Source organism: Lepisma saccharinum, chromosome 18, assembly GCF_977018435.1.
Source record: "Lepisma saccharinum chromosome 18, izLepSacc3.1, whole genome shotgun sequence".
NCBI classification, from domain to species: Eukaryota; Metazoa; Arthropoda; class Insecta; order Zygentoma; family Lepismatidae; genus Lepisma; species Lepisma saccharinum.
In genome coordinates this window covers 57,999,718-58,027,256 of record NC_139246.1, presented here as the reverse complement: position 1 = coordinate 58,027,256, position 27,539 = coordinate 57,999,718, and the positions used below count along the sequence as shown (strand labels likewise).

Below are 27,539 nucleotides of genomic sequence, written 5' to 3'. Positions count from 1 at the left end.
CGTTGTAAACGACCTTTAGAAACACCCTGTATATCAAAGACATATGGACTGTAATGAAAAGGTACTTTTCTTGCACATGGTAATTTAATTGTATTAAAATTGAAGAAAACGCTTTGAAAATTGTACAGATCTATTATAATTATTTTAAATACTATACTTTAAATACAAACTCTAATCCTATTGTTGCTATGCTTTAAATGTAAACTCTAATCCTATGGTGTACATTATTCGTATTTTCTGACAATGAAAGGATTATGCCATTTTCTTTGATATAAGGTTATACATGGTGACACCCACTGTGCAAAATAAGCTTTTTGCTTTTTTTTGGGGGGGGGGGGGGAAGGGTTGCACACTCAGTGGCATATTTGTGATATCATTTTGGGAGGTATGTTTCTTTGGATATGTAAATTTGTATATATCGTCGGTCAGATGACATATCGATGTATCTCAATTTTTTAAAAAAATTGAGTTAGACAATTTTGCGATCATACCTGGTGCCTTGTATCACCTGACGAAGCGGCATAGCTCAAATCCAACTAATAAGGAAGTTATGGATATTTTTTTTAATTTGGTGTATCTCAATTTGTTAAAGAATTTGGTACGACAAAGCGGCATATCTTGAGTTACATCCTTGTCAGACAAAGTAAATCCTAAACTGTTCCACAAGTTGGCGTATCTCGTTTTGTTTACAGTAGCAAAATGGAACAATTGGGAAAAATAAGCACAAAAAGAGAGAACGAAAGTAATGCAGAAATGTACATTTCAATGTTTACAAATCGGCGAAGTCACAATCTAACAATAGCAGCACAGTCTGACAAAGACTAATGAAAGCAACAGGTACAAAGAACATTGTTTGATACCTTTTGTTGAAGGAATGTCAGATGTTTCCTAATACAGAAATATATTGGACTGTTCATAAGTCGGAAATATCTGAATATACATTAAATAAGGATTGTTTGTTAGCTATATTAGGCAATATCCAAAATTGTTAAAAAATCCTCAAGGCTTTCAACTTGCCCCCAATCATGTTGCAATCAGCCACCTTAGAAAGAAGATGACTCAAGAAAAATTATTTCATCGATAGAACTACCTGTGCTCAGAAATGAAGAGAACATCGAAGCTGGAATATCTGTAAAATTTTCTGGCCTTCAGAAAGGAAGTGGTACCTACAGAGAGACTGTTATAGAAACAGTTAATGAAGAATCTACTGTATCATCTGGTGAAGACATACCTCTGTCTCAGCTGCTGTACAAAAAGAAAGTCATATGATCATCCCCTATGCAAGAACAGCGAGTTACTTTGATATGGACAGTGATTTATTTCAAGATGATGTCACTGATCGGGATGATCCTGATTATGTCCCAGGGAAATCACAACATTGTGAAGCAAGAGGATATAAGGATGAAGTATTCTCCTAGTGTTCCAGGTGTCACATCCTGCTTTGCCTTTTGCTGGGTTCATTTCGATCAAGATAGTGACTACATTTTACAAGAAATGGGTGTTTATTGACAATTTAAAATGTGAGGTAAACAAAATGCAGATAATACCTTATAGAATTACCATCTATACAGACCACATTACAACAAATCCTAAAAAAAATGTCGTCGACGGTTCACCAAAAGAATGCACCACTACAGCTCCTCAAAAAGGAGGAACGAAAATCTGAGTAAGAAGTTACGTAATGAAGGCTATGAATAGACGAGTTCAGCTACAGTTGTAGTGGCTGCATTGGTGTGTGTAATATTAACAGCAGAGGATATAAAATAAATTGTTCCGATATTTTTGGGCTTACATTGTTGTTTCTTTATAGGGAAGGTTTGTGTTGCTCCAGCCATAAACCTTCGGGTTAAAGAAGGCTAGAGAGTTGGTTGGTTAGCCGAGATTTTTTGAGCCACATCATGGACAAAACGAGAAAGACTCTGCCCAGTATCATCTCCAGATCACTAAAGCAAGTTGGAAAAATATTTGTCCCCTCTCAGCTCGTACCCATCATCCAACTGCACGAAGAAACCATCCTTACATCGTGCACACAATGCAGATGGAAGATTTTCTAGATTTTAAGGCACTAGCTGAAGATCTAAGGCTTATCCAGGTTAAGACGACTGATATTCGTGAACTACGATTTCAAAGAAGCAAGCGACACACAATCTATATGAAAACAAGTTTACTGCAAAAGGATAACCAAAAATAAAAAAAATTGTAATGAAGAGATATAATCCCAAGGAGATAGCTGCTCAATTGAAGAAAGAACCTGTGAAAATAGTGCAGGAGAAGTATGTGTAGTTATTGTCAATGTGTGCTGCTCCTTTACCCATGGTTAGACTTTAGACAGTGATTGCAAAAAAATTTACGCAAATTTGAACCACTGAATTGATTTGTTAGCAAACTAAACAACGTGTTTCATGTCACTGTAATCCACAAAAAAGGTTCTTTCTTGATGCTAATGTAATGTAGACAAATTATCTCTCAATATTGTGATATTCTTATATAGTAATTTTGCACTTTGTTTTTTTAATTGTATTTAGTAGTGAAAAGTTTCGGAACTTGTCTATTGTATTTAAAACATTTAATTCTAACGAACTTCAAAAACAAAAGACAAACAAATAAGCTTCACAGACAATAACATCATAAATATTATATGTATGATTTTGTTCACATTTTGATTAAAAAATAGATTATTTACATAGTGCAGCTGCAACTTGATACTAATTTGCAAGGCGTGGTGTGTCAAAGATATTTCCGAGTGATTAATAATTATGATCTGACATACCGATGTATCTCAAGAAATTATGAAATCTCAAGCACTTAAGCAACATCTGTAACATTCAACCACACTATGTTATTGCAGAAACATGAGTCACCATAGTGACAAAATAAAGTTTATTTGGGGCAAATGTTATTCTCACAACTATCTACCAAAGTGTGTGTGAAAACCTGTTTTGTTTCTCCTGAAAAGTTTGAAAAACTGAGATACGTTGTTATGTCACCCGACTGACGATATGTTACCAGTCAGTAAACTAAACTACTGCCTTGCGGTTCTAAGTACCTTCGAACATTGGTTCTCTAGGTCATTAAATCTTATGACGACATTTACACGAATTTAGAAACACTTAGATACAGATATTTTCATTCTCTGAAAACCCACACTCGTACACAAAAAGAGCTATCGAACAAGTAACTCCAAAAAATTGACCAAATTTCTATTTGCGAAGTTCAAACTTAATGTCCATCTAACGTACCTGTAAGTTTCTTGTGAACACTTTAATACTTGTACATACATGTAAAATATTGCTTTCGATTCCATTTTTTTGAAGGGGATAAAAATATCCCTGGCAGAGATAAAAATAAATTTATTTTGCTGCGGATAAAATTTTGAAATCCCCAGCATCCCACCCACTAATTCACACATTGGTGACACCATGAAAGCACAAAAAAGTCACTCTGCTGTAACTTACTTCGTGTGCTTGAATATAGCACTTTAAAATTGGGTTAATTTTATTTTGATTTTTACAATTTTAGCCTTTTATAAAGTGACAAGTTCAATTGGTAACATGATGTAATCAGTGGCGTTTCCTGGCAACTTAAGTGTGGGCAAAGAAGGATAGTGTTAATCCCATTCCCACCACTATATTTCCAGAGAACAAATATTTCAAATTTTATCCTGGACAGTAATTTAGGTGTAAATTTAGAAATATTTGCAGCAAAATTGAATTACATAGCATTAAATTCTTAATTTTAAGCAATAAGATATTTGAAGGGCAAGGGAATAACAAGGACTGTCACAAAACAGCTTAAACGAGGAAAATAAGGTTCAATACTTCAATTCACAACAGGTATCATTGTTGAAGCACACGGTTCAATGATGGTATCGTACGTGGACATTTTTACAATTTAACAGTTTTATAGTTTCAATTGCAGATATGATCCATTCATCAAGAAATTGCTATGCATGCACATTCATGGATGTTTGCAGGATTTTTTCCAGGGAAAGGCAAGCAATTTTTTTCCTGGAGGGCAAACGAGGCATATTTTCTACAATAGTAGTACCCTGAAGAAACACTTATTCAGTATGAAGTTAGAACGCCTTTCCAATAATTAAACCGGTCATATACACAACATTGTATTCAACAAAAACCAAATGGTACACAAACAGGAAAACAAGTGGCCCTGTTACTTTTTCTTATTCGTTTTCATCAAATATGAATATAAGATTTATTCGACTGTTGTTCATTTCATAAAACCAGAATAAGAATAATTTGGAAACAAATCTGTCAATGGAGGTCAGTGGTGTATTTTATTTTCTTCCCATGTATTCTTCGTTAACGATGTCTGTGAGGGACGAATTTCCTCAGGCACATGCCTTCATGTACAACCACAGACACTTGAGTGTTTTAACGATTTCAATGGCCTTCAAACAGTGATCAACAGGTAAACTACATTTAATTAACAATTGCACAACACCAAGAATTAATGAAATAAAATAACACACATTTTTATATTCTTTGGCCAAGAATTTAATATGCAATTCATAAAGTAATTCACTTTCTTCCCAATTCCCCCCATATACCATCACATGTGGTTGATATATTTAGTAATACTGTTAGTAGGCAAGAGGAACACCAGCATCATTTTACTTGAAATTAACAAATTCACATAGGTTACATTCAAACAATCACTACTTTTTTTTTCTGGCGACATTTGGCAATTTTTAAGGTGTCCAAAAAGAAAAAAAATATATAGAGGTTGTCTAAGCATAATATGTGCTTACATTAATTCAAAGTAGAATGTAACAACCAGAGAGGACAATTGAGAAGAGTTACTGCATGCTTTATATACCATTTACATTCACATTATAATTTAATAAATAAATAAAACACATCAAATACTACAGATCCTACTAAATTTCTGTAGCTGTAGTTTTCCATAACACGTAAATCATAACTCCTTCGTTGCTTTAGTTACTTCAATTATGCATATACAATTCTCACAAATTCATTACTGCTTAACATTATTTATTGTCACACAATTGGGCTCTTGTAGTTCCACTGGTGTTAATATTTGTATTATCAAATAACAACCCATAAAGTTACGGCATACAAAGTTGATGCATTCAGTTTTATTCACTTCTTCTAAAAAAGAATTCACAACAGGGATACTGTGACAGATAAACAATCTCAGAGAAATAGTCTCACACCAGACACTTTCAGAAAATTGCTTCGGTATATTTTGGTCCATTTTCACATTCAGAACTAACACGCTCAGTTCTAGTGGTGGTGAAATACCACTGCTACCATTGTCTTTCACAACCAATAGTTTTATATTTCAAGGAGGTATTTTCATCCTACTGATTCTGAGAATAAAGTCAAGTAGATGCATCTGCACTTTCACTTCTAAAGGATTGTTTGTCACATAGAAACCTGGAACACCAGCCTTTTCTAATGTCACTTGTTGATCACTAACCTGAAAAAAGAAAGAAAATGATTTAATATTTTCATCAATTCAACGTGAACATAAAGCAATGTGGTTGGACTTTTTGCTACATGAGTGCTCAAGTCACATAAATATTAGTCCCTACAAATGGGAAGACAATCTGAAAAACTGAAACTTCCTAATGAGCCATGGGAGGTAAGTTCACGCACACTAAAAGTCAACCAGGAAGCTTGTATCTTCATTGGTTCATGATTGATTGATTTATTGATTTGCTTTAGTTTACTTCGCTTCTTGTTCCACTTTTGGCTAATTTGCGAAGATGGGGATGAGTGATGATATAATGACTGGACACTCACAAACATCAATGCCCAGGTCAGGATTTAAACCCAGGACCCCTGGCGTAACGATGTGCCAACCACTCTGCCACGGAGAGGGGCTTTCATTGGTTCATATTTTGCCTGAGCTAACTGACCATTTTCCTTGATGACATAACCTATATGAAGACATTGTAAGTGACTCTCGGGAAATTTTACAGAACATATATGTGTAAATAACCTGCAACATACTTCCACAGTAATTTAGTAATCACATTTATAAATGTAATTGTCCAATTATAAGGTATGAGGCATAACTATGCTGTATTTCTGCACCAACAGATGACGGTACCAGGGCATGTCAGCAAAAACCAACCACCTTGGTAAATCGACCGTCAAAACTTGCTGCCCTCCTGTTGATATGCCAGATCTTTCTTGTTTGCTTTTCTGATGAGCCACAGGACATGAACACATTGGCAATAGCATTTGATTGGTGGAAAACTAACAAAAGTCCACAAATGCTGCAGTTCAGAGAAAAAGTGTGTAAATCTCTCGTCCAATTCAATTAATTATCATATTTGCTGGCGTATAAGATGAACTTTTTCCTTTAAAAATATGTCTGAAAAACAGGGTGTGTCTTATACACTGATACTCAGGTTACACCATCAGAAGGAAGAGGCCTAGCATTTCACAAGTTTGTGAATGGGTCAAAGGTTAATGTGATGCTGTAAAAATTACTTTGCAATCAGATGTTGCGCTTAAGGAAATAATTGACCATTTGAAGGGTATAAATGTCAAAATGGGTTCTCGATCCAGATTGTGGGATCAAACCTATTGCCTACTTGATGAAGTACTACATATCAGGGATTTTCATGTTGCCGTCTAAGATTCGAGTCTGTGTACCTGTGAAATTAATAGGTGTTCCGCAACACTCCACCCTTACCGGGCTGCTTCTGGCAGGAAGAACCCAAATAAACAACTAAATAGGCTCGTTAGTCCTGGGTTCCCATCCCGTTTCTCACCAAAGCGCTCGGAATCAATCACAGGCAAGAACTTACTGAATTAATGTTGCAGGGTGATTGCTGAAAACTCGCAGAAATGGGCTTTATACATTTATTTACAATTCAACAAACAAGGCTCTGCATCTTCCAATAATTCTCTAATTTACATTATTTACATTTCTCTAACTTGAGCCCCACGGCAGAACTGCCAAGTGGAAGCTAGCATCGGCGGAACCGCCTCGGGATGCTCTTTCTCATGGGAAGCCACTTGAGACCGAAGATCACTCTCCCTTCTGCTATCCGGCTCATAAACACTCTCTGTGTCACGGTTCTCTTTTACGTGAATGAAGGTGGTACATTGTTACTATTTTTCTTCTCTTTCTTCCCAATTGTGTCGAAAGGAATAATATCGTCCCTTTCATTACCAAAAGCCCAACCTTTCAACGCAGGTGCAATTAAAATCTTCGCCCTGGCCATAAAACTTCTACCAGCGATCAGGTCATTCTGGGGATTCTCCAAAACAAAGAATTTCTCTCGGATCCGTTGACCATAGAAAGTAACATTGAAAAAGATGTGTCCCACAGTTGTTGTTTTCCCTTCAGCTTATTATGATGTAATTTCGCCTCCTTTTCTTCCAACTTCCGAAATAAAGACACGCTCATGCAGGATATATTAGCGCCGATATCCATATACATATGGATCTGGATTCCATTTATTTCTCCAAAAACGAAAAGTTCCTGAATTTTACTATGTGAAATCTTGCAATTTGTTGAATTACAGGTGCATCTCACTGTCACACTCTGTCCATGATGTTCTTTTGACTCCGAAACATTTTCTTTGTTCGAAGCTTTGTGGAAACTTGCCAGATGTGCAGTTGATTGACAAACGTAACACTTGCGTTCTTTGCCAGACATTCTTGTGGGGTCAGTAGTCGCTTTTGTCTTCCTCGAAACAGCAGGGGGTTCCTTCCTTAACCTAGAATATTTCGCTGGGTCCAAAATGCTTAAGAGATCATCCCCAGCTGCACTACTCACCCCTCTAACGGCCACCAGTCCCTCAGACTGAGGAGGTGTGGCGCCTCTCAAGGCAAAGTTAATGATTTCCTGTTCTCTCTCATACTGACGAAACTTAGCCTTTTTCGACATCTCTCCCTGTAATTTCAAAGCATACTTGTGAAGATCTTTCATGCTATTGAAATCCTGACACCTTAATCTCTCACGATACACAGGGTTACATTTACGCCGAATAAAATTAACTTTATCTTCGACTGTAGCGGTGGATTTTGCCCTCTGGAACCATCTATCTATCTTGCGAATATAGACTGCCAATGACTTGCTCTTAAGCTGAAAGCGAGAATCCAAGAATCGTTCTAATTCTCGTTCGTGATCCAACCCATGAAAATTCTTCAGCAACAAATCCCTGAATTGCACATAGCCTTCAAACGGGCTTGCAAAATGAAAGAATTCCTTCGCTTGTCCTTTTAACGCTAACAGAAGGTGATAAAGCAATAATTCCTCTTCATTTATGCCCAAAAGATCCCAGTATGCAACCAGTTCATCCAAAAAGCTATAAACTTCCATCCCTTTTGTTTCCCCATTAAAAGTCGGTAACTGTACTCTAATGTCGTCTGGAAGAATCCTCGGCCTGTTTGTTACTGTAGCATTGTTTTCTGAACCCATTGTTGGGGTCGAACTAGTTTCCCCATTAGCGGGCGACAACCAAGCCCTTGTCAGCATTTCGACCCTTTTACATCAACCGTTATTCAGTTTCCCTTTCTTTGTCTGTGTCCTTTCACACAAAATATCCAAGGACGAGACCCCAATAATTCTCTGTTCCGCAACATAGGAAAGGTATTGATTCATTATCATGACAAACTAGGACATTTTGGGGCGGCCAAAAAACTAACCTGCATTTATCAGTCCCTATTTTGGAAGGGAATGAAATCTGATGTGAAGTCTTACGTTAAAGATTGCGAGGTTTGCACACTAAACCCAATAAACATCCTCCAAGGTTGAACCTTGGAGTTGATTGATTGTAACACTGGAGATAAGATCGACAACCAATCCATAGAAAATTGGAAGCTATGGAAATGTTAGCAGGAAAAGCAACTTCAGTGGATGGACAAGATGCTACATTTGGGTCTGATCGATGTGAATGACTTTGATTCCGAGTTGGGGATATTTGCAAGCAAATGGGTTTGGTGAATCATGCTGAAAAGTAGATTGCGGGAGATGGGGACATTGGTCATTCAGCTGTCACTTGTGAGTCAAGTTTAATCTTACCAGCAGCGTGCAGGATTACCAAGTAGGTAAGATTATGCGGTGGACTAGCACAAAGGACGGTGACCTACATTCTTCATACCCAGCAATTGTGTAACAGTTAGAATCTAGAAAACCCAGCATGCACATAGAAGACCTGCTACTTGGAAGGGATTGGTATTTGGTAAGGTTGTGAAAGAAAGGTTTGAAAATGTAAATATTGCTTAAAAAAGAAATTGTTAATTCAGAATTTTGGAAATTTTTATCTTGAATTTTCTTTTCTCTTGCATAGAATAATGGGAACTGAAGGGGATTCTGTTACTCTATAATTCATCTTAGCATTTATGAAGTAAAGTAAGCATATAAGTTTTCTTCCTTCTGTACTTACTTTCTGATCCAGTTGTAGGACTAATTTCATATCTGTTTGTCTCAACTCTTCTCTGTGCCTTGCTTTCAAAATAAATTTTTTCCTCTGTCTCTCCTCTGCATCAATGGTTTGTTGAAGCATTTCTTGTATTTCAACTGTAAAAGAGTAGAGTCTTGAAAACATATTTAAAATAAAAGCACATTTTTGTATTACCTTTTAATTTAGAAACTTATTCATTTTGAAGATGCACTTGTTTTGATTATCTGAACTGGATGTGTGGGAAGTACAGGGTTTGATTCTCTGTTGGAGTCCAACAATTTGTGTGTTGCCCAACATCACGAGGACAGTTGGGCAGAAAAATATGCTGTTATTATTGTAATCATTGATACCCATTGCTGCATTATGTGCTTTGAATTTTAATTAGATATTTGTTGGTATGAATACAATTGCAGATTATGTTACAGATCAAAAAATTATATGAATATATGGTGTCCTGAAAAACATGTATACACTTTAACTTGCTGAAGGCATCCATCAAGTAACACACTCAAGAGAAGATCAGGAATAAAGAAAAGTTTTATCTTCAAGCAAGAATAAGTTTCTCCCACAATCATTTTGATGTGGGGCCTATTTTGAGGATAATCTGAAAACAGATGGACTTGGTGATGAGTAAAGTGCAGCATTGAATATCTCTGTGTTCACAAGATCTCATGTCATTGTATTATTTTTTAAGGACACACCAAAAGAAAATGTTTTTGGCACAAATATGGAAACAATCAATGAACTGAAAGAAGCTTTTGAAAGATAATCCACACAAATACCAAATTAATTCATAATTGGGAAAAGAGACCCGTGGTAGTAGATAAATATAGAGAAACTAGTACTCACTTTCTAGTACTCACTTTATCTGCGAGTTAGTACTAGTTTCTCCGTATTTACCAAATTAAGTTGTGATGTTTCCAATTACATTGTTTCATATTATCAACGGTATCTGGATCACATTCGTAACAACTTAAAACATTATAAATTTGTCTTCTCTAATTGGATTATAAAATTTACATGTATCTTTTAAAAAAAACATTGTATTTATAAATATTCGAAGTGTGTAAACTGGGCTCAGACTGGAGGTTGAAACGGTTGGTGGTGAGATTACAAGACAATCACTTAATGAGGTCAGCCACTTTAGCATTATTTATTTCTAATTTTTAATACTAAATTATAGCTCACATGATTAAACTGTTGAGTGCTTGAAATTGTGATGTTTCAGGGTGTCTAATGATATCTTATAATGTGATAATTAGTAGCAGAAACAAGAAAAACTGAGGCACCTAGTCATCCAAATCTTGTCATGTATATATGTCACAATTAATTTGCTTTCATTTTTATTGTTAGCAGATTCATAGTTTGTTTTTGGTGAAAAACAAAACATTATTTTCAATATCTCTTGCAGAAGTTATTGTACAGTCACGGACACTGCTGGGTTGTAATGATTCCATTCCATGGTTGCATTCATTACAACCCATGACTGTACAGTAATTAGCAGCCACAGGAAACCACATGATGGCACAAATTTTTGTAAGCTATGAATAAAATTCAATGGAGCTCATTGCATTGTTCATTATTCACCTGTTATTGTGCAAGTAGATCTTGTTACAGAAGTATGAATGTTTTCATTTCCTTAATAATTATTTTGTATGTGCATAAACATGCCCAAGTCTCATCTTGTAAACAAATCAACACAAATAACATGAACACAAACGCCAACGAATTTCACGGTGCAATATTTTCAGACCCACCAATTAATCATATACAAGGTGGTGCAAAAAGAAGGCATGTTTCTTAAAGTTCTGCATTGCCCTTGCCAACATTTTGTCTGGCACAGCTGTAATTTCTTCACGAATGGCAACTTTCAGCTCGTCGACTGTACGAGGTTTGCGAATGTAAACTTTCGACTTGAGGTAACCCCACAGAAAGAAGTCGCAGACAAATCTGGGGAGTGTAGGGGCCAAGAGACATTGTCAAAATGTGAGATTGGTGGGGAAACATTTGATGCAGAACTTCCATCCTAAGCCTTGCTGAGTGAGCGGTGGCTCCAACTTGTTGGAACAACACGTCTGCCATGTTGACTCCTGGACATCAAAGTTGTGGATCCAAAAAATTGCGAAGCATTCCGACATAACTGTTACTGTAGCCCCTCTTCTTAAAAAAAAGTAAGGTCCAACAATCCCCACTTTCAAAATGCCACACCACACTATCATCTTAGCACTATGGAGAGGTCTCTGGTGTAATTCTGGTGGGTTTTCCGCTGTCACCACAAGCAATGATTTCAAGCACGGTTGCACAAAAAAGTCAGCATTGGACAAAATCACCTGCAAGCAGCTTTTGAAAAAATCATAATTTTGTACGGATGGAAGTGTAACTCACCATGTAGGATGACGCACTGTAGCGAGCGACGGGACAGACCCAAAGTTGGAGCACGCCTAGTGGAGCACCAAGGACTTTGAAGCACTGCCTTTCTCACACTCTCAACATGTTCTGGAGTCCGAGCCATACGGGGACATCTAGTTGATTTCCTCTTCATAACTGATCCCATTGTGCGAAACAATTCCACCCATTGGAGTATAGTGTTACGATCAGGAATTGCCCCATTACGTACAACATTGAACTGTCGACGGAAAAGGCATTGAACATTAATCACCGAATCGTTATTTCTAAAGAACTGCTCGATGGCAAAAACAAGATGCTGCATGACTACTACACTCTGCAATACTCAAAGGCAGTATGGGCTGGTTGTTACCTCCCATTTCCCAGCTATGCGCAGAAAATGCCATTTTGCCAGATGAAATGTTGGCAAGGGCAATGCGGAACTTTGAGGAGAGGCTCCGGATGTGTGTACAGCAACAATGACATTATCATCACTGTATATCTATCTAAATTGCTTTTCTTACTGATGGTTTTGATGTTACTAGAACATTTGTATCTTGAAAATCAACGATGTTACACTTATTCCAAAAACATGTGTTCTTTTTGTGCCATCTTGTACTTTGCACAGTGGCGGCAATTAGGGGGAGGGATGGGGGGGGGGGGCTTGCTGCTGCACTATTCTTCCTAAACCTTATCTACCAAGGGAAAATAAACTGTACTTGCACCCCCAGTTTTGGAACCCAATCGATGCCACTGACTTTACAAGATGTACAACGAAAACTATTCACCAATGTTAAGTATAAAATATTACTACAAATTAATTCTAGAATTACCATGAATTTTTGGAAAATATATCTCGTAAACCAGCAATTATACAGGGCGATTATAAAGTTTTCATTCATTTTTGTGAAAACGTTTGATTTCTTCTTCTCCTTGTGGGTGATATGAAAGATACTGACTACTGAAGAGAGAATTGCTGAGGTGTGTGGACGTTTGCAGGGAATATGCTTCAAAAAGGTCCACACAGCGTTCTAAAGGAAAATTCCAGAAACCTGCTCCAACCAGGGTTAATAGCAGGCTACTGGTTCAAAAAATTCAAATGAACAGGTACTGTGCACAATGCTAAATGTTTAGGAAGGCCCAGCGTAGCAGCTAAAACTGTGTAACTGGTAGAAGATGACGTCACCAGAAGCCAAGAAGCATCAACAAGAAGGCTAAGCCGAGAGCTGTTGTTACTGTAGGGTGTTTTTGTCAATAAACATATAAAGTGTATAAACGAGAGCTCAAGAGTTAATATACTACATAGGTTGTAGTCTGTGCAAAGCTGCACTATCGATGTTCTACTGTTTTTGGTTCTCAAATATTTTTTTTTGTAGCACTTGTGTTCGTCCGAGTGAGAAGCACAATAAAACTTCTCGGAATAAACTGTACATGTTCTTTTATTAAACCAACATAGGTTATGGGCCCAGAACGCCCAGAACACGTCTACTGCAGTTGTAATAAGGAAAACGAGGAAGTGCGGCTGTTCATGTTTGAATACGGACTGTGAAAATGGAGTCTGTGAAATCGACTATACAGAAGTTAAACAACAGGAACTATCAAACGTGGAAGTACAAATTGGAGTTACTACTTCTAAAGGAAGAATTGTTGGATGTAGTCTCGGGTGTGCAGCCAAAAGAACCGGACGAGGAATGGAATAAAAAAGACGGAAAAGCTAGGGCCACCATTGGACTTTTGCTGGAAGATGATCAACTCGTTCATGTAAGAAAGCAGGAAACAGCGAAAGGATATTGGGATTCTTTGAAACGGTATCATGAAAAATCAAGTCTCACAACTAAAGTGTATTTATTGAAGAAATTGTGCTGCTTACAGCTTAGTGAAAATGGCGACATGGAGCAGCACATTAATGCAATGTTGGATATTGTGGATCAACTTGCAGCTTTTGGTGAAAATTTAGCGGAACATTTGCAAGTAGCACTGTTGTTGTGTAGCCTGCCGGACAGTTACGAGATGCTAATTACTGCACTGGAGACGAGACCGGAAGAAGACCTAACTTTAGAAATGGTGAAAGGGAAGCTCATACATGAATATAAGAGAAGAAAGGAAGCCAAAACTGACAGTGGTGTTTATTCAGAAAGTGCTCTTAAAGTGAAATCCGATAATGTGAAAAGTGTCTGTTTTTTTTTTGTAAAAAGCCAGGTCACTTTAAACGTGATTGTTTTAAGTACAAGGCACATAAAAGGAAAATTGTGTATAAAGCAAACCAGGTGAGTAATGTTGAAGTAAGTGAAAAAAGAGATGATGAAAGTGGTTCTGATTGTGATAATGTTCATTTTTTGTGTTTTGAAGCAAGTGAAAAAGGTACAGGTAGAGACAAATGGTACATTGATTCAGCAGCCACATGTCATATGACCAGTGACAAGGAATTTTTTGCCACATTTAATCCAAGTATAACAAATGAAATATACCTTGCAGATGGAAGTTGTTTGAAATCACAAGGAATGGGTGAAGGTGTAATACAATGTATACATGATAAAGGTATACAGGATGTATTAGTAAAATCTGTGTTGTATGTACCTGAGTTGCATGGTAGTTTACTATCAGTGAAATGTCTTACTGAAAAAGGTTTAAATGTTGAATTTCACAATAACACATGTATCATTAGTAAAGATGGAAAAGCCGTTGCAGCAGCAGATCTGACAAATAATTTATATAAGTTGAATACTATTTCAAATGTAGAATCTGTAAATCAATTGCACAAGGTAAGTCATGAAAATGACAGGAAATGTATTCATCTTTGGCATCGTAGGTTAGGACAGAGATATGCAACAATTGTTAAAAATCTTGGTAAAGGAAATTTAGTTAAAGGTGTTGATATTGATGCATGTAATGTAACTAAAGTTTGTGAGGAATGTATTCAAGGTAAAATTTCTCGTAAATCATTTCCAAAATTGAAAACTGAAAAATCAAAGGAATTATTAGATATAGTGCATTCAGATGTATGTGGTCCGATGGACGTTGAAACTCCTAGTGGGAACAAATATATACTTACATTTATAGATGATTTTAGTAGGTTTACTATGGTATATCTAATGAAGAAAAAGAGTGAAGTTGAAGATAAGTTACAGGAATTTGTACAGTATGTAAAAAACAAATTTAAAAGAAAACCTAAAGTAATCAGGACTGATAATGGAGGAGAGTATATGTCATTACAATTGAAAGATTTCTTCAAAAGGGAAGGAATAGAACATCAAACTACAGTACCATATACCCCACAACAGAACGGCGTTGCGGAAAGGAAAAACAGAAGTTTAGTTGAAATGGCTTGTTGCATGATAATTGATGCTGGCATGCACAAGAAGTACTGGGGTGAAGCTATAAATACAGCAAATTACTTACAGAACAGGTTACCCACAAAGATATTAGAGACTACTCCATATGAAAAATGGTACGAAAAGCAACCATACATGGGTCATGTGAAAGTGTTTGGCAGTGTTGGATATGGTATGATTCTAAGTCATCGACACAAGATGGACGTTAAAGGAAAGAAACTTGTCTTAGTTGGATATGAAGGATATAGGTTACTAGATATGACATCTGATAAGATTTACATAAGCAGAGACTGTAAATTTATTGAAAACTCAAGTCATGTAATTTCAACTTTGAAACCTATCCAAAAATCTGATTCTGATCATAATACTGATTGCGAATTATTAGTGGACATTCTTGGAGAGGAACCAGAAATGCATTCACATTTTGGTAAAAAGGAAGTGAAGAGTGATTCAGAACTAATTTGTGATTCAAAAACTGATGAACATACAGATATCAAAGTAAATAAAAGGACACCAGATGTTATCAGAAAATCTGCTCGTATAACAAAAGGACAATTACCAATTATAACTCCATTAAGCCTTGTTTCCATGATTATGAAAAACTAAATATGCTGACCTTGATACAGAGTCTGAAGAAGACCTTGCTAGAAGGTTGAAACGTTACGTTAGTTTATGTTTTTTAATAAAATAAATTACTGCCTTGGTCAGCATATTTAGTTTTTGACAATTACCAGCTAGAAATCTACAAAAGGTCATTGTGGAAAGAAAGTTACCAACATCTTTTGAAGAGGCAGTTACAGGACCTGATAATGATAAATGGGAGACGGCAATGAATGAAGAAATGAACTCATTAAAAGAAAATAAAACTTGGGAACTAGTTCAACCAGTAAATGGAAGAAATGTAATTGGTAGTAAATGGGTGTATACCATTAAAGAAGATGCACAAGGAAAAGTTACTCGTTACAAAACCAGACTAGTTGCTCAAGGTTATTCACAAATCTATGGTGATGATTACGATCTAGTGTTTGCACCAGTTGGAAAACAAGCAACATTCAGAGTTCTTTTAACAGTTGCAGGACAAATGAACATGGCAGTCAAGCATTTTGATGTAAAGACAGCATTTTTGTATGGTGATTTAGATGAAGAAATATGCATGAAACAACCTGAGGGATATCATCAACCTGGAAAAGAAGAATATGTATGCAGATTGAAGAAAAGCATATATGGGTTAAAACAAGCCGCAAGATCATGGTATAATAAAATTGATGAATTTTTGGTTAACAATAATTTCAAAAGAGGTGAGGCAGATCTGTGTCTTTATACAAAATCAGTTGATGGGAATATGATCTATATTCTAATGTATGTAGATGATCTTGTGATTGCATGTACAAATGTTGATTTAATTAATGATGTAGCAATGTTAATGTCAAAGAAATTTCAGATTAATTGTCTTGGTGATATTAATTGTTATCTGGGAATTCAAGTTGAGAGAAGTAAGGATGGAATTTTTGCTCTTCATCAAAGTAATTACATAGGAAAGTTAATCAAACAATTTGGATTGGAAGATGCAAAGTCATCCAAAATTCCAATGGATCCTGGATACATTAAATATGCAGAAACTTCTGAACCATTACCAAGTAATGAGCAATACAGACAAGCTATTGGAGCATTATTGTACATAAGTATAAATACTAGACCAGACATATCGGCAAGTGTGTCAATTTTGAGTCAGAAGGTCAGTTGTCCTACTAAAGCTGATTGGATTGAAGTTAAAAGAAGTTTTCGTTATTTAAAGGGAACTCAATCATATAAGTTAAAATTAGGAAACAAATTTGAATTTGAAAATGATTATTTGTTAGGTTACGCAGATGCTGATTGGGCTGGGGATGTGTCAACTAGAAAATCAAACAGTGGTTATGTATTTATGTATAAGGGAGGTATGATAAGCTGGGCTTGTAGAAAACAATCTTATGTTTCACTATCTTCCACTGAAGCTGAGTATGTGGCAATTGCAGAAGCATGTAAGGAAGCAAAATGGATAAAATATGTGTTAAATGATATGGATAAAAAATGTGATTATCCAATTATCATAAATGAAGATAATCAAAGTTGTATCAAACTAATTAAAAATGAAAGGGTTAGTTTGAGAACTAAACATATTGATGTAAAATATCATTTTATTCGTGATCTGTATTATAAAGGTGAAGTAACATTTAAGTACTGTGCTTCAGACGACATGATTGCAGATACATTAACAAAACCACAAACAGGTATAAAGTTAAGAAGGCATTGTAACTTAATGAATATGATGAGTGAGTAATTATGATGATACACACTTTATTATTCATTGAAAAAAAGGGGGGTTATATGTAGGGTGTTTTTGTCAATAAACATATAAAGTGTATAAACGAGAGATCAAGAGTTAATATACTACACAGGTTGTAGTCTGTGCAAAGCTGCACTATCGATGTTCTACTGTTTTTGGTTCTCGAATATTTTTTTTGTAGCACTTGTGTTCGTCCGAGTGAGAAGCACAATAAAACTTCTCGGAATAAACTGTACATGTTATTTTATTAAACCAACAGTTACCACAACCGACTGTGTGCGAGATACTCCATTACACCCTAAAAAATTGATCATACTACCTTCGGGTGGTGCACAAGCTACACGAGGAGGACTACGCTGGTTGTGAAACAATGTATACGGAGCTGTTACAAGCAGTGGAGGAGACAGATTTGGCCGCCCCTCTTTAACACCTACGTCAACATATCCAGCAAGTTGTGCTCAACATGACACCAGCAATGGTCTCAAAGGTGTTTGGTGAAAAGGTGAGACATTGGGATTCATGTACAGACATGCAGAGTGCTCATGTGGAAATACGCTCAGGTGACACTGTCATGGATTTTATTCTGTACACCACTTACCATGTCCGATATTTTTTCTTTCAATCTTGATTATGTGTTACCAAGTACTATGGAATCCTTTCAATATGTTTTAATTTCAAGCCTCTTTTACTCAAAAAATGGATCGAGACTTTATAATCACCCTGTTTTTGAATCTTTTGTGTGTCTTACAGTAGGCACCCTGAGCTTACAAAAAGCAGAAATCAAATGAGCCATGAAAGCATGTTTTGCTTTAATTTAATTTATTTGACTTCACTTTTCTGCCAGTTTTTGCTAATCGAGAAGATGATGATGAATGGTGATAACATGAGATGGATGAAGAGACAATCACAAACATAAATAGATGACACAACAAAACGAGGATTATACTAGCATTTGGCGCAGATCCCAGAGCCTCACTATCTTAACCCAATATGGATATTATTTCCATGAAAAATAGACAGGATGATCAGGACTTAAATATTAGAAACTCTTTTACAGGTAATAGATTTCCTTAAATTAAGCAGATTTCTCCGGTACTAAACTTCCATGGTGTTTACTTTTTGATTGAAGAGAAATGTTACTGTATTGTAAAAATCAAGTACACAAATGGTAATTATGAATAAAATATGAATTCCTCTATAAATTAACAATGTTCAACAAGCAATTGCAAACTATTACCTTTAAATAAAATTATTCCTTTTGAGCGCAATATTAATTCCTTTTTAGATTTCTTCAAATCTGCAAAGACATACATAAAATATTTATACAAAACAACACTTCTACATTCTTGCAGTTAAAATTGTTAACCTTGGTGGTTGAAATGGTAGCATGGCATGCTATGAAGCTAAGGGTTCTAGATTTGAATATTAATTCATCAATTGGATTGGTTGCAAACATGATAAAGTTGCAAATTTTGTGAGAAGTTAAAATTGCTGACTTGAACATTAGTGTATTGTTATTACAAAGTCTTCCAAAACCCTCAGGCTAAAAATGAAACTCCATGGCACAAGAGCCTTCTGAGGGGCAGGGCCTGATAAGTGACTTTTCATTGGATGAGTAGTAGTTAGCTGATCGAGTCGCATTGCCACTGTTTTCTGGCTTTTGAGATCTGAGCCCAGGGATGTCGGAACCGAGGGGGGGATTTGCCTCCCCCCCCCAAGTCACACCCTGAAAAATGAGGCTATATTATTCCAACTTATTTTTGGTTCTGAAGAAAATTTGAGAAAATATTTTTGCACTCGTTAAATGAAGCTGGCATGAAGTTTCCGCTAACAGAAAGAACGTGACTGACAGATCCCTAGGCAGATTAGGAATGGCAGTTTGGGCTTTTCAAATCAAGTGCAACGCGAATTGCCTCCCCCTAGGAATTTGCTACTTCTGTTTCGAGTTCCACCAGGTTTTGTACACGTGAGCTCGCTTGTAACAATACTCCGGGGAGGGGGGGCAGAGGTTGGTGCACTCAGATAAGAACTGCCTCCAGTTCCTAAATAGATAGCTACTACCGGACACATTTCTGCGAAACAGGTGCCCTGCAGGATCCAAATGTCCTTTGACGAATTCCTGGTCTCCTACTCTGCATGCCTTTATCGGGGGAATATGACGGTTAAGTAAAAGCAGATGCGCATTTCCTATGCTTTGTCTTGACTTTTCAGTTGAAGTTTGGTGTTGGTTTGGCCAGTTATCTGTCATGCATCGAAACAGTGCGTCATTATTAATATGTCAAATTTTGATTATGAAAAGATGGTTGTAGGGAAAGAGTGCAGCACAAAAGATGTCTTTTTTGAGGTAAGCAGTAGAATAAAATTTTCCTTGTTCATTTATATGAGAAGGGATTGTAGTAAAACTGCCAAAATTAACAACTAAACAACAAGATGTTCGATTTCCGGGGAAGCACATACATGATTCTTTCATTCATGATTATCATCATCGTATCCTTTAGCCATTGCGCAAACTTCAGTAACAAGTTCTACAGTATGTTCTCTGTGTGAACGTAAGACATTTAAAATGGAATGTAAAAATGTGACCGGACGATGCTGTAACACATCACTCCGGATTTTGTGTCGCACCGGCTGGAGGGAGGGGACTCGCCAGAGTTCCAGCCTTTCAGAGTGTCCCACGCCAGATAATAATAATTCTTGTTTTCATAGTTTATTGAAGGATTATATGACCTTTCTTGGTGGTTCCAATTAAGCAACTAATTTGATTTTTCATAACTTCATGGATTATTCTGATACTTAAAAGTATCCAAATTATTTAAATTATATTATAAACAAGTACTAAATTACAATCGTGTTCAAGTATTTCAATCAACTATAGTTCATATGCAATATTTTTTTAATTATAGAGTGAAGTCAGGAAGTGGTAATGTGATTTTATTTTGAAACAATATAAATTCACTACAGCTTCAAAATTCAATGAAAAATAAACCAAAAGGAATTATGATGGAGAATGTTATTGTAATATGATTAAAATTTGCCACATTCATAGGTATAACAATAGTTTGATATTGAACACACAGAGTTTTGTAATTAAATATAATGAATGTCGAACCATAAAAATAAACACCAATTAACAAGCTCCCATAATACTTAGTTTGAACCTTCAACATGTTCTGCTTATTGCTCTGAGGTAATAGTACGAAATTGTGATTTTATAGAATGGCTGTACTTCAGACTAAGGAACAAACATTTTCGATTTTTTCAGACTTCTGATTTGCTTTACCTACCTTTCCAAGAATCATGTGGCTATTAGAAATTTTGAAAAGAAGAACAGTCTTCAAAGAGCATTAAGAATATTTTTAATGGATTGTATTATCCTTTAACTATTTAATTATAATAATTTAGTGAAGGTTCCTAGAATAACTTAATATTACAAAAACTGGCTGTTTACCATCGATTGCATAGTGGTTAATGCAGCCTTCTTATCATTAAAGGGACAAGGATCGATTCCTAGGGAGAGGGGACAATTTCAGCACTTGGGAACTATATATACACACCCAGCTCCAAATATTATTTAATGTTGATTACCATTGACAATATCTGTAAATGAGATTGTTGAAAATGCACGAGTTTCGAAAAGTTCTTTCTAACATCACTTATTTATAAAATCAGATTAACAGCAACAACGACTGAAAAGCAGTAATTCTCCAAAAAAGGAACGAGGAGGTAGGCGACGAGCGAGACTATTTTGTGGGTGGAGATTTTATATAGCCCATACTCCTAAATAACACATCTTTTGCGAACAAAAGTTCATTAAATTACCAGGTTATTTACTACTGGAGTCTTAACTGTTGAAAAACCGGCAATGAAACAGGAGAGAAATGTCGGTGTCTATTAATTATTTAAAGTGCAACATCAACGTAAAATATAACTGAACAGTCTGGCATCTTTAACCAATCGAAATCCATCGGCAGCAATTTAGAACGATTGTACCCATATGGAATCTTACAACCTGCCACTCATTGAAGCATATACCATAACTGCAAAGTGAAATGCTATCTACTTGTCTACCAGTTACATTATACCCTCTTCAACATAGAATATAAATGCAAAATTGAAACCAGACATTTTCTTCTTAAATTTAGTTCTTGCGTTTATGATTCGCAAAAATTACGTAACAGTAATTCCACTTCACATTTCTTGATTTTAAGTGGTGTCGATAACATTCTGAAATTGGGGAAGGGAGGTTTTAGGTTCGAATCCTGAGCAACACATTAGTTTGTTTTGCTTTTACTTAATCTAATCATTATTCATTAAAGGTAAAGTGTTCCCCTGTGCTTAGCACCACGCCATGAAGGCATATAGGGGATGTGGGGGTAATGCCCCACACATTCTTGATCCGGTCGTGAGTGGGGGTGATGTGATCAGCACCATGCCCCTGACCGCCTTTACCCCCCAGGGTTTCCCCCAGGTACCCATGTTATTCGACGCTGGGGGGGCGCCGGAGCCGCTTTCAACGTTAGAAAAGTTCCCGGATTTGAACCAGCTGGGGATCGAACCCGGGACCTTTAGCATGGTAGTCAGACGCGTTACCGACTGAGCCACCGCGGTCATCATTATTCATACACGCGACAAAAATTTAACAAAAGGAGAATTTGCCCTGGATGTCGACCAGGCTAAATAAATATGTTCTTGAGAGCTAGCTCCATTCTTATCATCAGCCCTGAAAACTTGAGAACATCCCCACAACGATATCTCGAGATAATCATCATCATAAAACTTCAAGATGTATTTTACGTAATACTTTTCCCCTAAAATGTCTTCCTCTATTTTAATATGAGTAATGCTACAGTATAAATTGGAATATTACAATACTTCTCACTGGGCAGTTCTTTCACCTGCTGTTGAACCAGGGACCATTTAATTACAAGGCGATATCTGTAGGGTGCCCAAAGGGAAGTTCAACATGGTCACTTGAGCACCCTACAACAAGGAAAAATTACGGCTTACTTTACCCAACAAGGGCACTCTCGTCTTTGGTGCGAGAAATCCTGTGTTCGATTCCCGGTGGGTGCTCCCAAAATTTCAGCATTGACCCAGCATCGTGAGGACAATTGGGAAGCTACTTCAAAAAGTAGTGAGCTCCGGTCACAAAAACCAGAAAAAACAGTGGCGATGGGATTCAATGCAGACCACGTGTCGCCCAGTGAAAAGCCACTCTAGTAGGCTCTGGCCTATCAAGGGCTGTTGCACCACTGAGTTTAGTTTCATTTAGTTTTACCCAACAATAATCTGGTGCCTCGTCCCACATGCAGTATAATCCTGTGTGGGGTTATGTGTTGTCCTTACGTGTGCTGAGTGCCCTTTTTACAGCTTCAGCTTTTAGCAAAGATTTGGAGATTTTAAGAAAGTTTTATGGGTTTTAGTCTTGGTAGGGAGTTCATTTTCGATCACCTATCTATGTATGTATGCGTGTGTGTGTGTGTGTGTGTGTGTAGGAAAAATGGTTGTAAAAATTGGCTGGTGGATTTAAGAACTTGCTCCCTCCCCCTCAATTCCGAAATAAGTTCCGATGTTTCTGTCTGAGCCTGCTACTTCTCCTCAAGTAGCTCCCCAATTGAAACACTGACATTTTGGGGACTCCTAACAGGAAACAAAACCTGACTGTTTGCACTAAAGGTAAAACTTCTAGTTGGCACCTTGTATATCAAAGAAAACTTAGTTCCTAGTCAAAATTTTCCAACTGTAAAACAATGCACTGGCCATTTTTAGATATTGACTTCTGACATGGAACTCATGGGTTGCGAATCATTGAAAAATTCCTCCAATAGTAATAATAATAAACAGTGGCCTGCCTACCTACCGACTGCTGGCCTCACTCCCACCTGGCAAGGTGGGAGATCACCCAACCATGGGGTGATGTGTGGTCAATACGATGAACCCCCAGTCTTTGTTGTAGGTTTTCATGACCGTGTTACGCTACTCATTCATTATTCCCCAATTTCCTCATGATGGTGGGTGGCCACCGGTCCCCTACACAGGTTGAAATCTGTGTAATCCCAAAGCATGATGCCTTAGACTGCAGGGCCACGGTGTGGGACTCCGATAGTGTTTCGGCTTATTTAACTAATTGTTATGGAACACGCACCCAATATTTTAAAGCTATTCTACTGTAATTTTATTTATGACCTTAAGATATTCTGCAGTTACCTTAACTGGCTGGAATATGCAATTACTCCTTACTCTCTTTCCACCTCAAATGTATAGTTGCTTTAAAAAGTACTGATTTTGCCACTTACGTAAACAAACAACATTCCAAGGGAGTATTTTCACAACTCAAGTACATGCATTGACAAAGAAACTTCTGGCATTAGGAAGGTGCTGAAAGTTCCCCCTTTCCCTATATTGACACTTCGCAACAAGAACAAAATCCCTTCATGTCACATGTGGAATGCTCTATACATGGTACAGCACATTCAGTTTAGCCTGAGATCTGGTATGCACAAAGCGGGAAATGTTTGTCATCTGCAGAAGACATCACATATGACTCATAGGAGCAGTGTTGCAATTTGCAGAAGTTATAATTCTACTAGACATAAAACTGCCAAAGGCTATACGCTGCTGTCTCATAAAAAAATACTTACGAATATAAAGTAGCACGCTGTCCTTCATGATAGTGAAATTCGTCAATTGTTATACCAATAACACACTTGTCAAATTTGTCCACATCATTTTTAAGTTTCTTTCTTCTGTGTGATTGTTAGGCATCACTTCTCCCTTTCCAGTTACCTTGTAGCGATCATTTTCGTTTCAAAGTACTTACTGACATAAGTACCCAGGATATCAGTAGCTGCGGGAACATGCTTTTGCATTTGTTTCATGTTCAACGCAACACCACTGTCAGCTTTTTTCTTCATAAACTTATGCACGTTGAGATAATTTCTCTACTCTGACTATGAATCACTTTGCTTTCTCCAATATTCATTCCAGTTGTCACCTCAGCTTCCTTTGAATAAAACACCCTAAGCAACACAGGTCAACAGTCACCTTACTCATGGTAACACGATCTTCTCCCTTCCCTCCCCCCCGGAGAGGAAGAGGAGGAGAGGGAGGATGCCTCTTTTGCCAAGGGGGCTTAATCAATGGTGGTTTCACCTACAAAAAAAATCCTCTGTCATTCTTTTCCTTGAACTATCACCTTCTCAAACTGTTGCTATTTAAAAAACAAACAATTAAATCCAGTAAGTACTGAACACCCCTACCAATAAGCTCTGAAGTCAGATTATGGATATACGTAATTATTAAGGTGGTTAGCAACTCTGATCTCAGTGGTACTCTCGGATCATCATGCTGACGGCAGGTTACAGCACAGCTGATGGCCACAGCTCAAGCTAAACCGAATGGCCTGTAGTAGTAGTCCATATCAAATATGGCAACAAATAAATGACTGCTTGCAAATTAATGCATGGATCACATGAGGCTAGATCTCCTGCTCGATTTTCCAGTTGTTGGACTTGAGATTAGTTACTGGGTCAACCTAACACGATACTTACTGTACTTGTCGGTATGCTTTTCTTCTCACAAGGCATTGCGCAGAGCAGACAAGCTAAAAGAATCGACGAGCCATTTGAAGAAAGTTGTAGCAGAATATCTATTGCTGTTACTTAAAATTAAATTAAAGAATTAAAATGTAAGCATTTATATGAATCAGAAATTGCTTCTAACAAGACTGGTAGGCAAGGTGTACTCAACAAGCTTTTTAATGAACCCAGGTATGTATATTCATACATGAACTTTGCAGGATTTCACAAAAAATATATATTTTGTTCAACTAAATATGCCAAACATTTAATACACTGGTAATAATAAGGATTTTCATTATTGGCTATCACATTTGTCGTGTACAAATCTCATAGCTTTGGATAAATTCCTAAATATTAATGAACTCGAATGCACATTATCTCTGTTCTTTTCTTTCATTGAGCAGGTAACAAAAACAAACACCATTCAGAAGCCACAGACAAGAAACTTTCTCTTTCCAAACTCACAGATTATCTTCATGTGACCCAACTTCACTCTGATTGGCTGTTCTACAGAATCCAGACATCATTTCTGGCCAGGTAGCAAGTTCAGCTACCAACTAGGGCATTCCTACTGGAAATCCAGGTCCGTGTGATTTGCCCTTAATGTTTAAGAAGGCAGCACCTTATGAGCAAGGGCAGGGCGCGAAATTTCTGGTAGCCAGGTCGCCATTGGCGACCAAAAGTTTGGGGCTGGCGACTAAAATTTTGTTGTTTCAAATGTGTGTCAAACATGCCCGAACATCTCAATCCAACATTCATACATGGTTTTGGAAAGCGAGCCGATTGAAAACCCCGTGTCCACTCAATGCCGACCCCATCTTACAAATTATTTAATGTAGCATACTATGTAGCTAAACATGAGAAGGCATTTAAATAATTTGCAGATCTGCTGTGTTTGGCAGGTAAATTAAGTGTGAGTGTTCTATCTAAGTATGGCAATAAAAAGCAATGGAGAGAATTTATTAATTTCATAGCTGAAACTTTGAAGTTAGATCTAGTGGAGAAAATAAAGAAAAGTACATGCATCAGCCTTCTGATTGATGGATCCACAGATAGATAGTCAGTCGAGCATGCAATGTGTATGTTTGATACGTGGATGCAATTGATGGTTATATCAAAGAGGACATTTTAGGAGTAATAGAGCTCCCAAACGCTACTTCTGCTGGTCACTTCACAGCCATAACTGATTATTTAGATTGGGCAATAGGTTCAAATAAATACAGAAACAAGTATTACATTGTAGGCTTGGGTACTGATGGTGCAGCAAATATGGTTGGGCACAAATCAGGATTGGGTGTGCAAATGAAAAATATTTGTAATAAAATTATAAATATTCACTGCCTTGCACACCGTTTGCAGTTAGCTGTGTTGTAGTTAATATCTTAGAGCATTTGATTCCGTGATTAGGAATATTTTTCAGTTTTATCATGGCTCTGCTATAGACTTCACCTCTTGAGAGAAACGGCAGAAGTTATAGGAGAAGAAATTCTAAAACTGAATGATATCCACGCTATTAGGTGGTTAGCCAGCAAAGAAAGTGCTGTAAGAGATCTCTTGCAATCATGGAAAGCTGCTGTGACCGAAGGAAAAGACAATGATAGTACTAAACCTAAGGGTTTACTGAAAAGTTTGAAGCAATTTAAATTTGTTAAGCTTCTGTACTTCCTTTTGGATTTTTAGATGAAACTGAACCCTGTAAGCGTGGCACTACAAAATAAGAGTCTTTTGATTTCATCTCTGAAAATAAGAATTGAACACTGTATTTCAGTTTTGGCTGACCTGGAATCTAATGTTGGACCAAGCGAACAAGATTCTTGGACCATGCATTCATTTCAGGAAAGATCAGGGATGTGCAGCTCACAAACATTCAAAATAGAGAGCAAGAGTTTCAGACTGTTAGAGGAAACTTAATTAACAATGAGAAGGTGTACATCACAGAAAGACTGCAATCTATTTCAACAGATGTGATTGCATCTCTGCATGTTTTCGACACCTTGGGTTGGCCTCCCAAAGAAAATATTCTTCAGTTTGGGATAGAAGAAATAAAGAAGCTCTACATGTACTTGAACCCGAGCCTTTATAATGAGAAAATGGATGTTCTGTTAGCAGAGTGGACAGAATACAAACTTTTGTTTCCTTCTCTGACTTTGAATCAGATGCTGGAGAAGATTCACAGTGAGGAGTGTTCAGCAAGATTCCCCAATTTGCTCCAGATTTTGACATTTTGAGCTGTTTACCAGTGAGCACAGCTTCATGTGAGAGAGGTTTCAGCTGTCACAACAGACTCGAAGACTATTTACAGGAACTCTCTAAAGACTGAGACACTGGATGATTTGCTCAGAGTTTCCGTAAATGAACCCCCCGTCAGTGTTTGACCCAGCAGTTGCGATTGTTAAGTGGCACTTCAGTGCTGAACGACAGCGCTACATAAACATTAATTCCTAAGGTATGTTCTTTTTAATAATTGCTCATATTTTTATTATTTATAAATATAAAATAGTGGCGAC

General features: G+C 37.0%; 1 protein-coding gene across 2 annotated transcripts in view; it reads right to left on the bottom strand.

Moving 5' to 3' along the window:
• Positions 1–4,471: 4,471 nt before the first annotated feature.
• gdl (gonadal protein gdl) overlaps positions 4,472–27,539 on the bottom strand; it is a 31,080-nt gene continuing 8,012 nt past the window's right edge. Inside the window, exons 3-5 of one of the 2 annotated variants that reach the window (XM_083140540.1) lie at positions 18,690–18,749; positions 9,392–9,525; positions 4,472–5,460 (exon numbers count right to left, since the gene is read on the bottom strand). In XM_083140540.1, coding sequence (XP_082996666.1) covers positions 5,323–5,460; positions 9,392–9,525; positions 18,690–18,749 — 332 coding nt within the window. In that variant the 3' untranslated portion in view covers positions 4,472–5,322. The remainder of the gene's footprint in view (positions 5,461–9,391; positions 9,526–18,689; positions 18,750–27,539) is intronic. The other variant, XM_083140541.1, reaches the window with a different exon arrangement.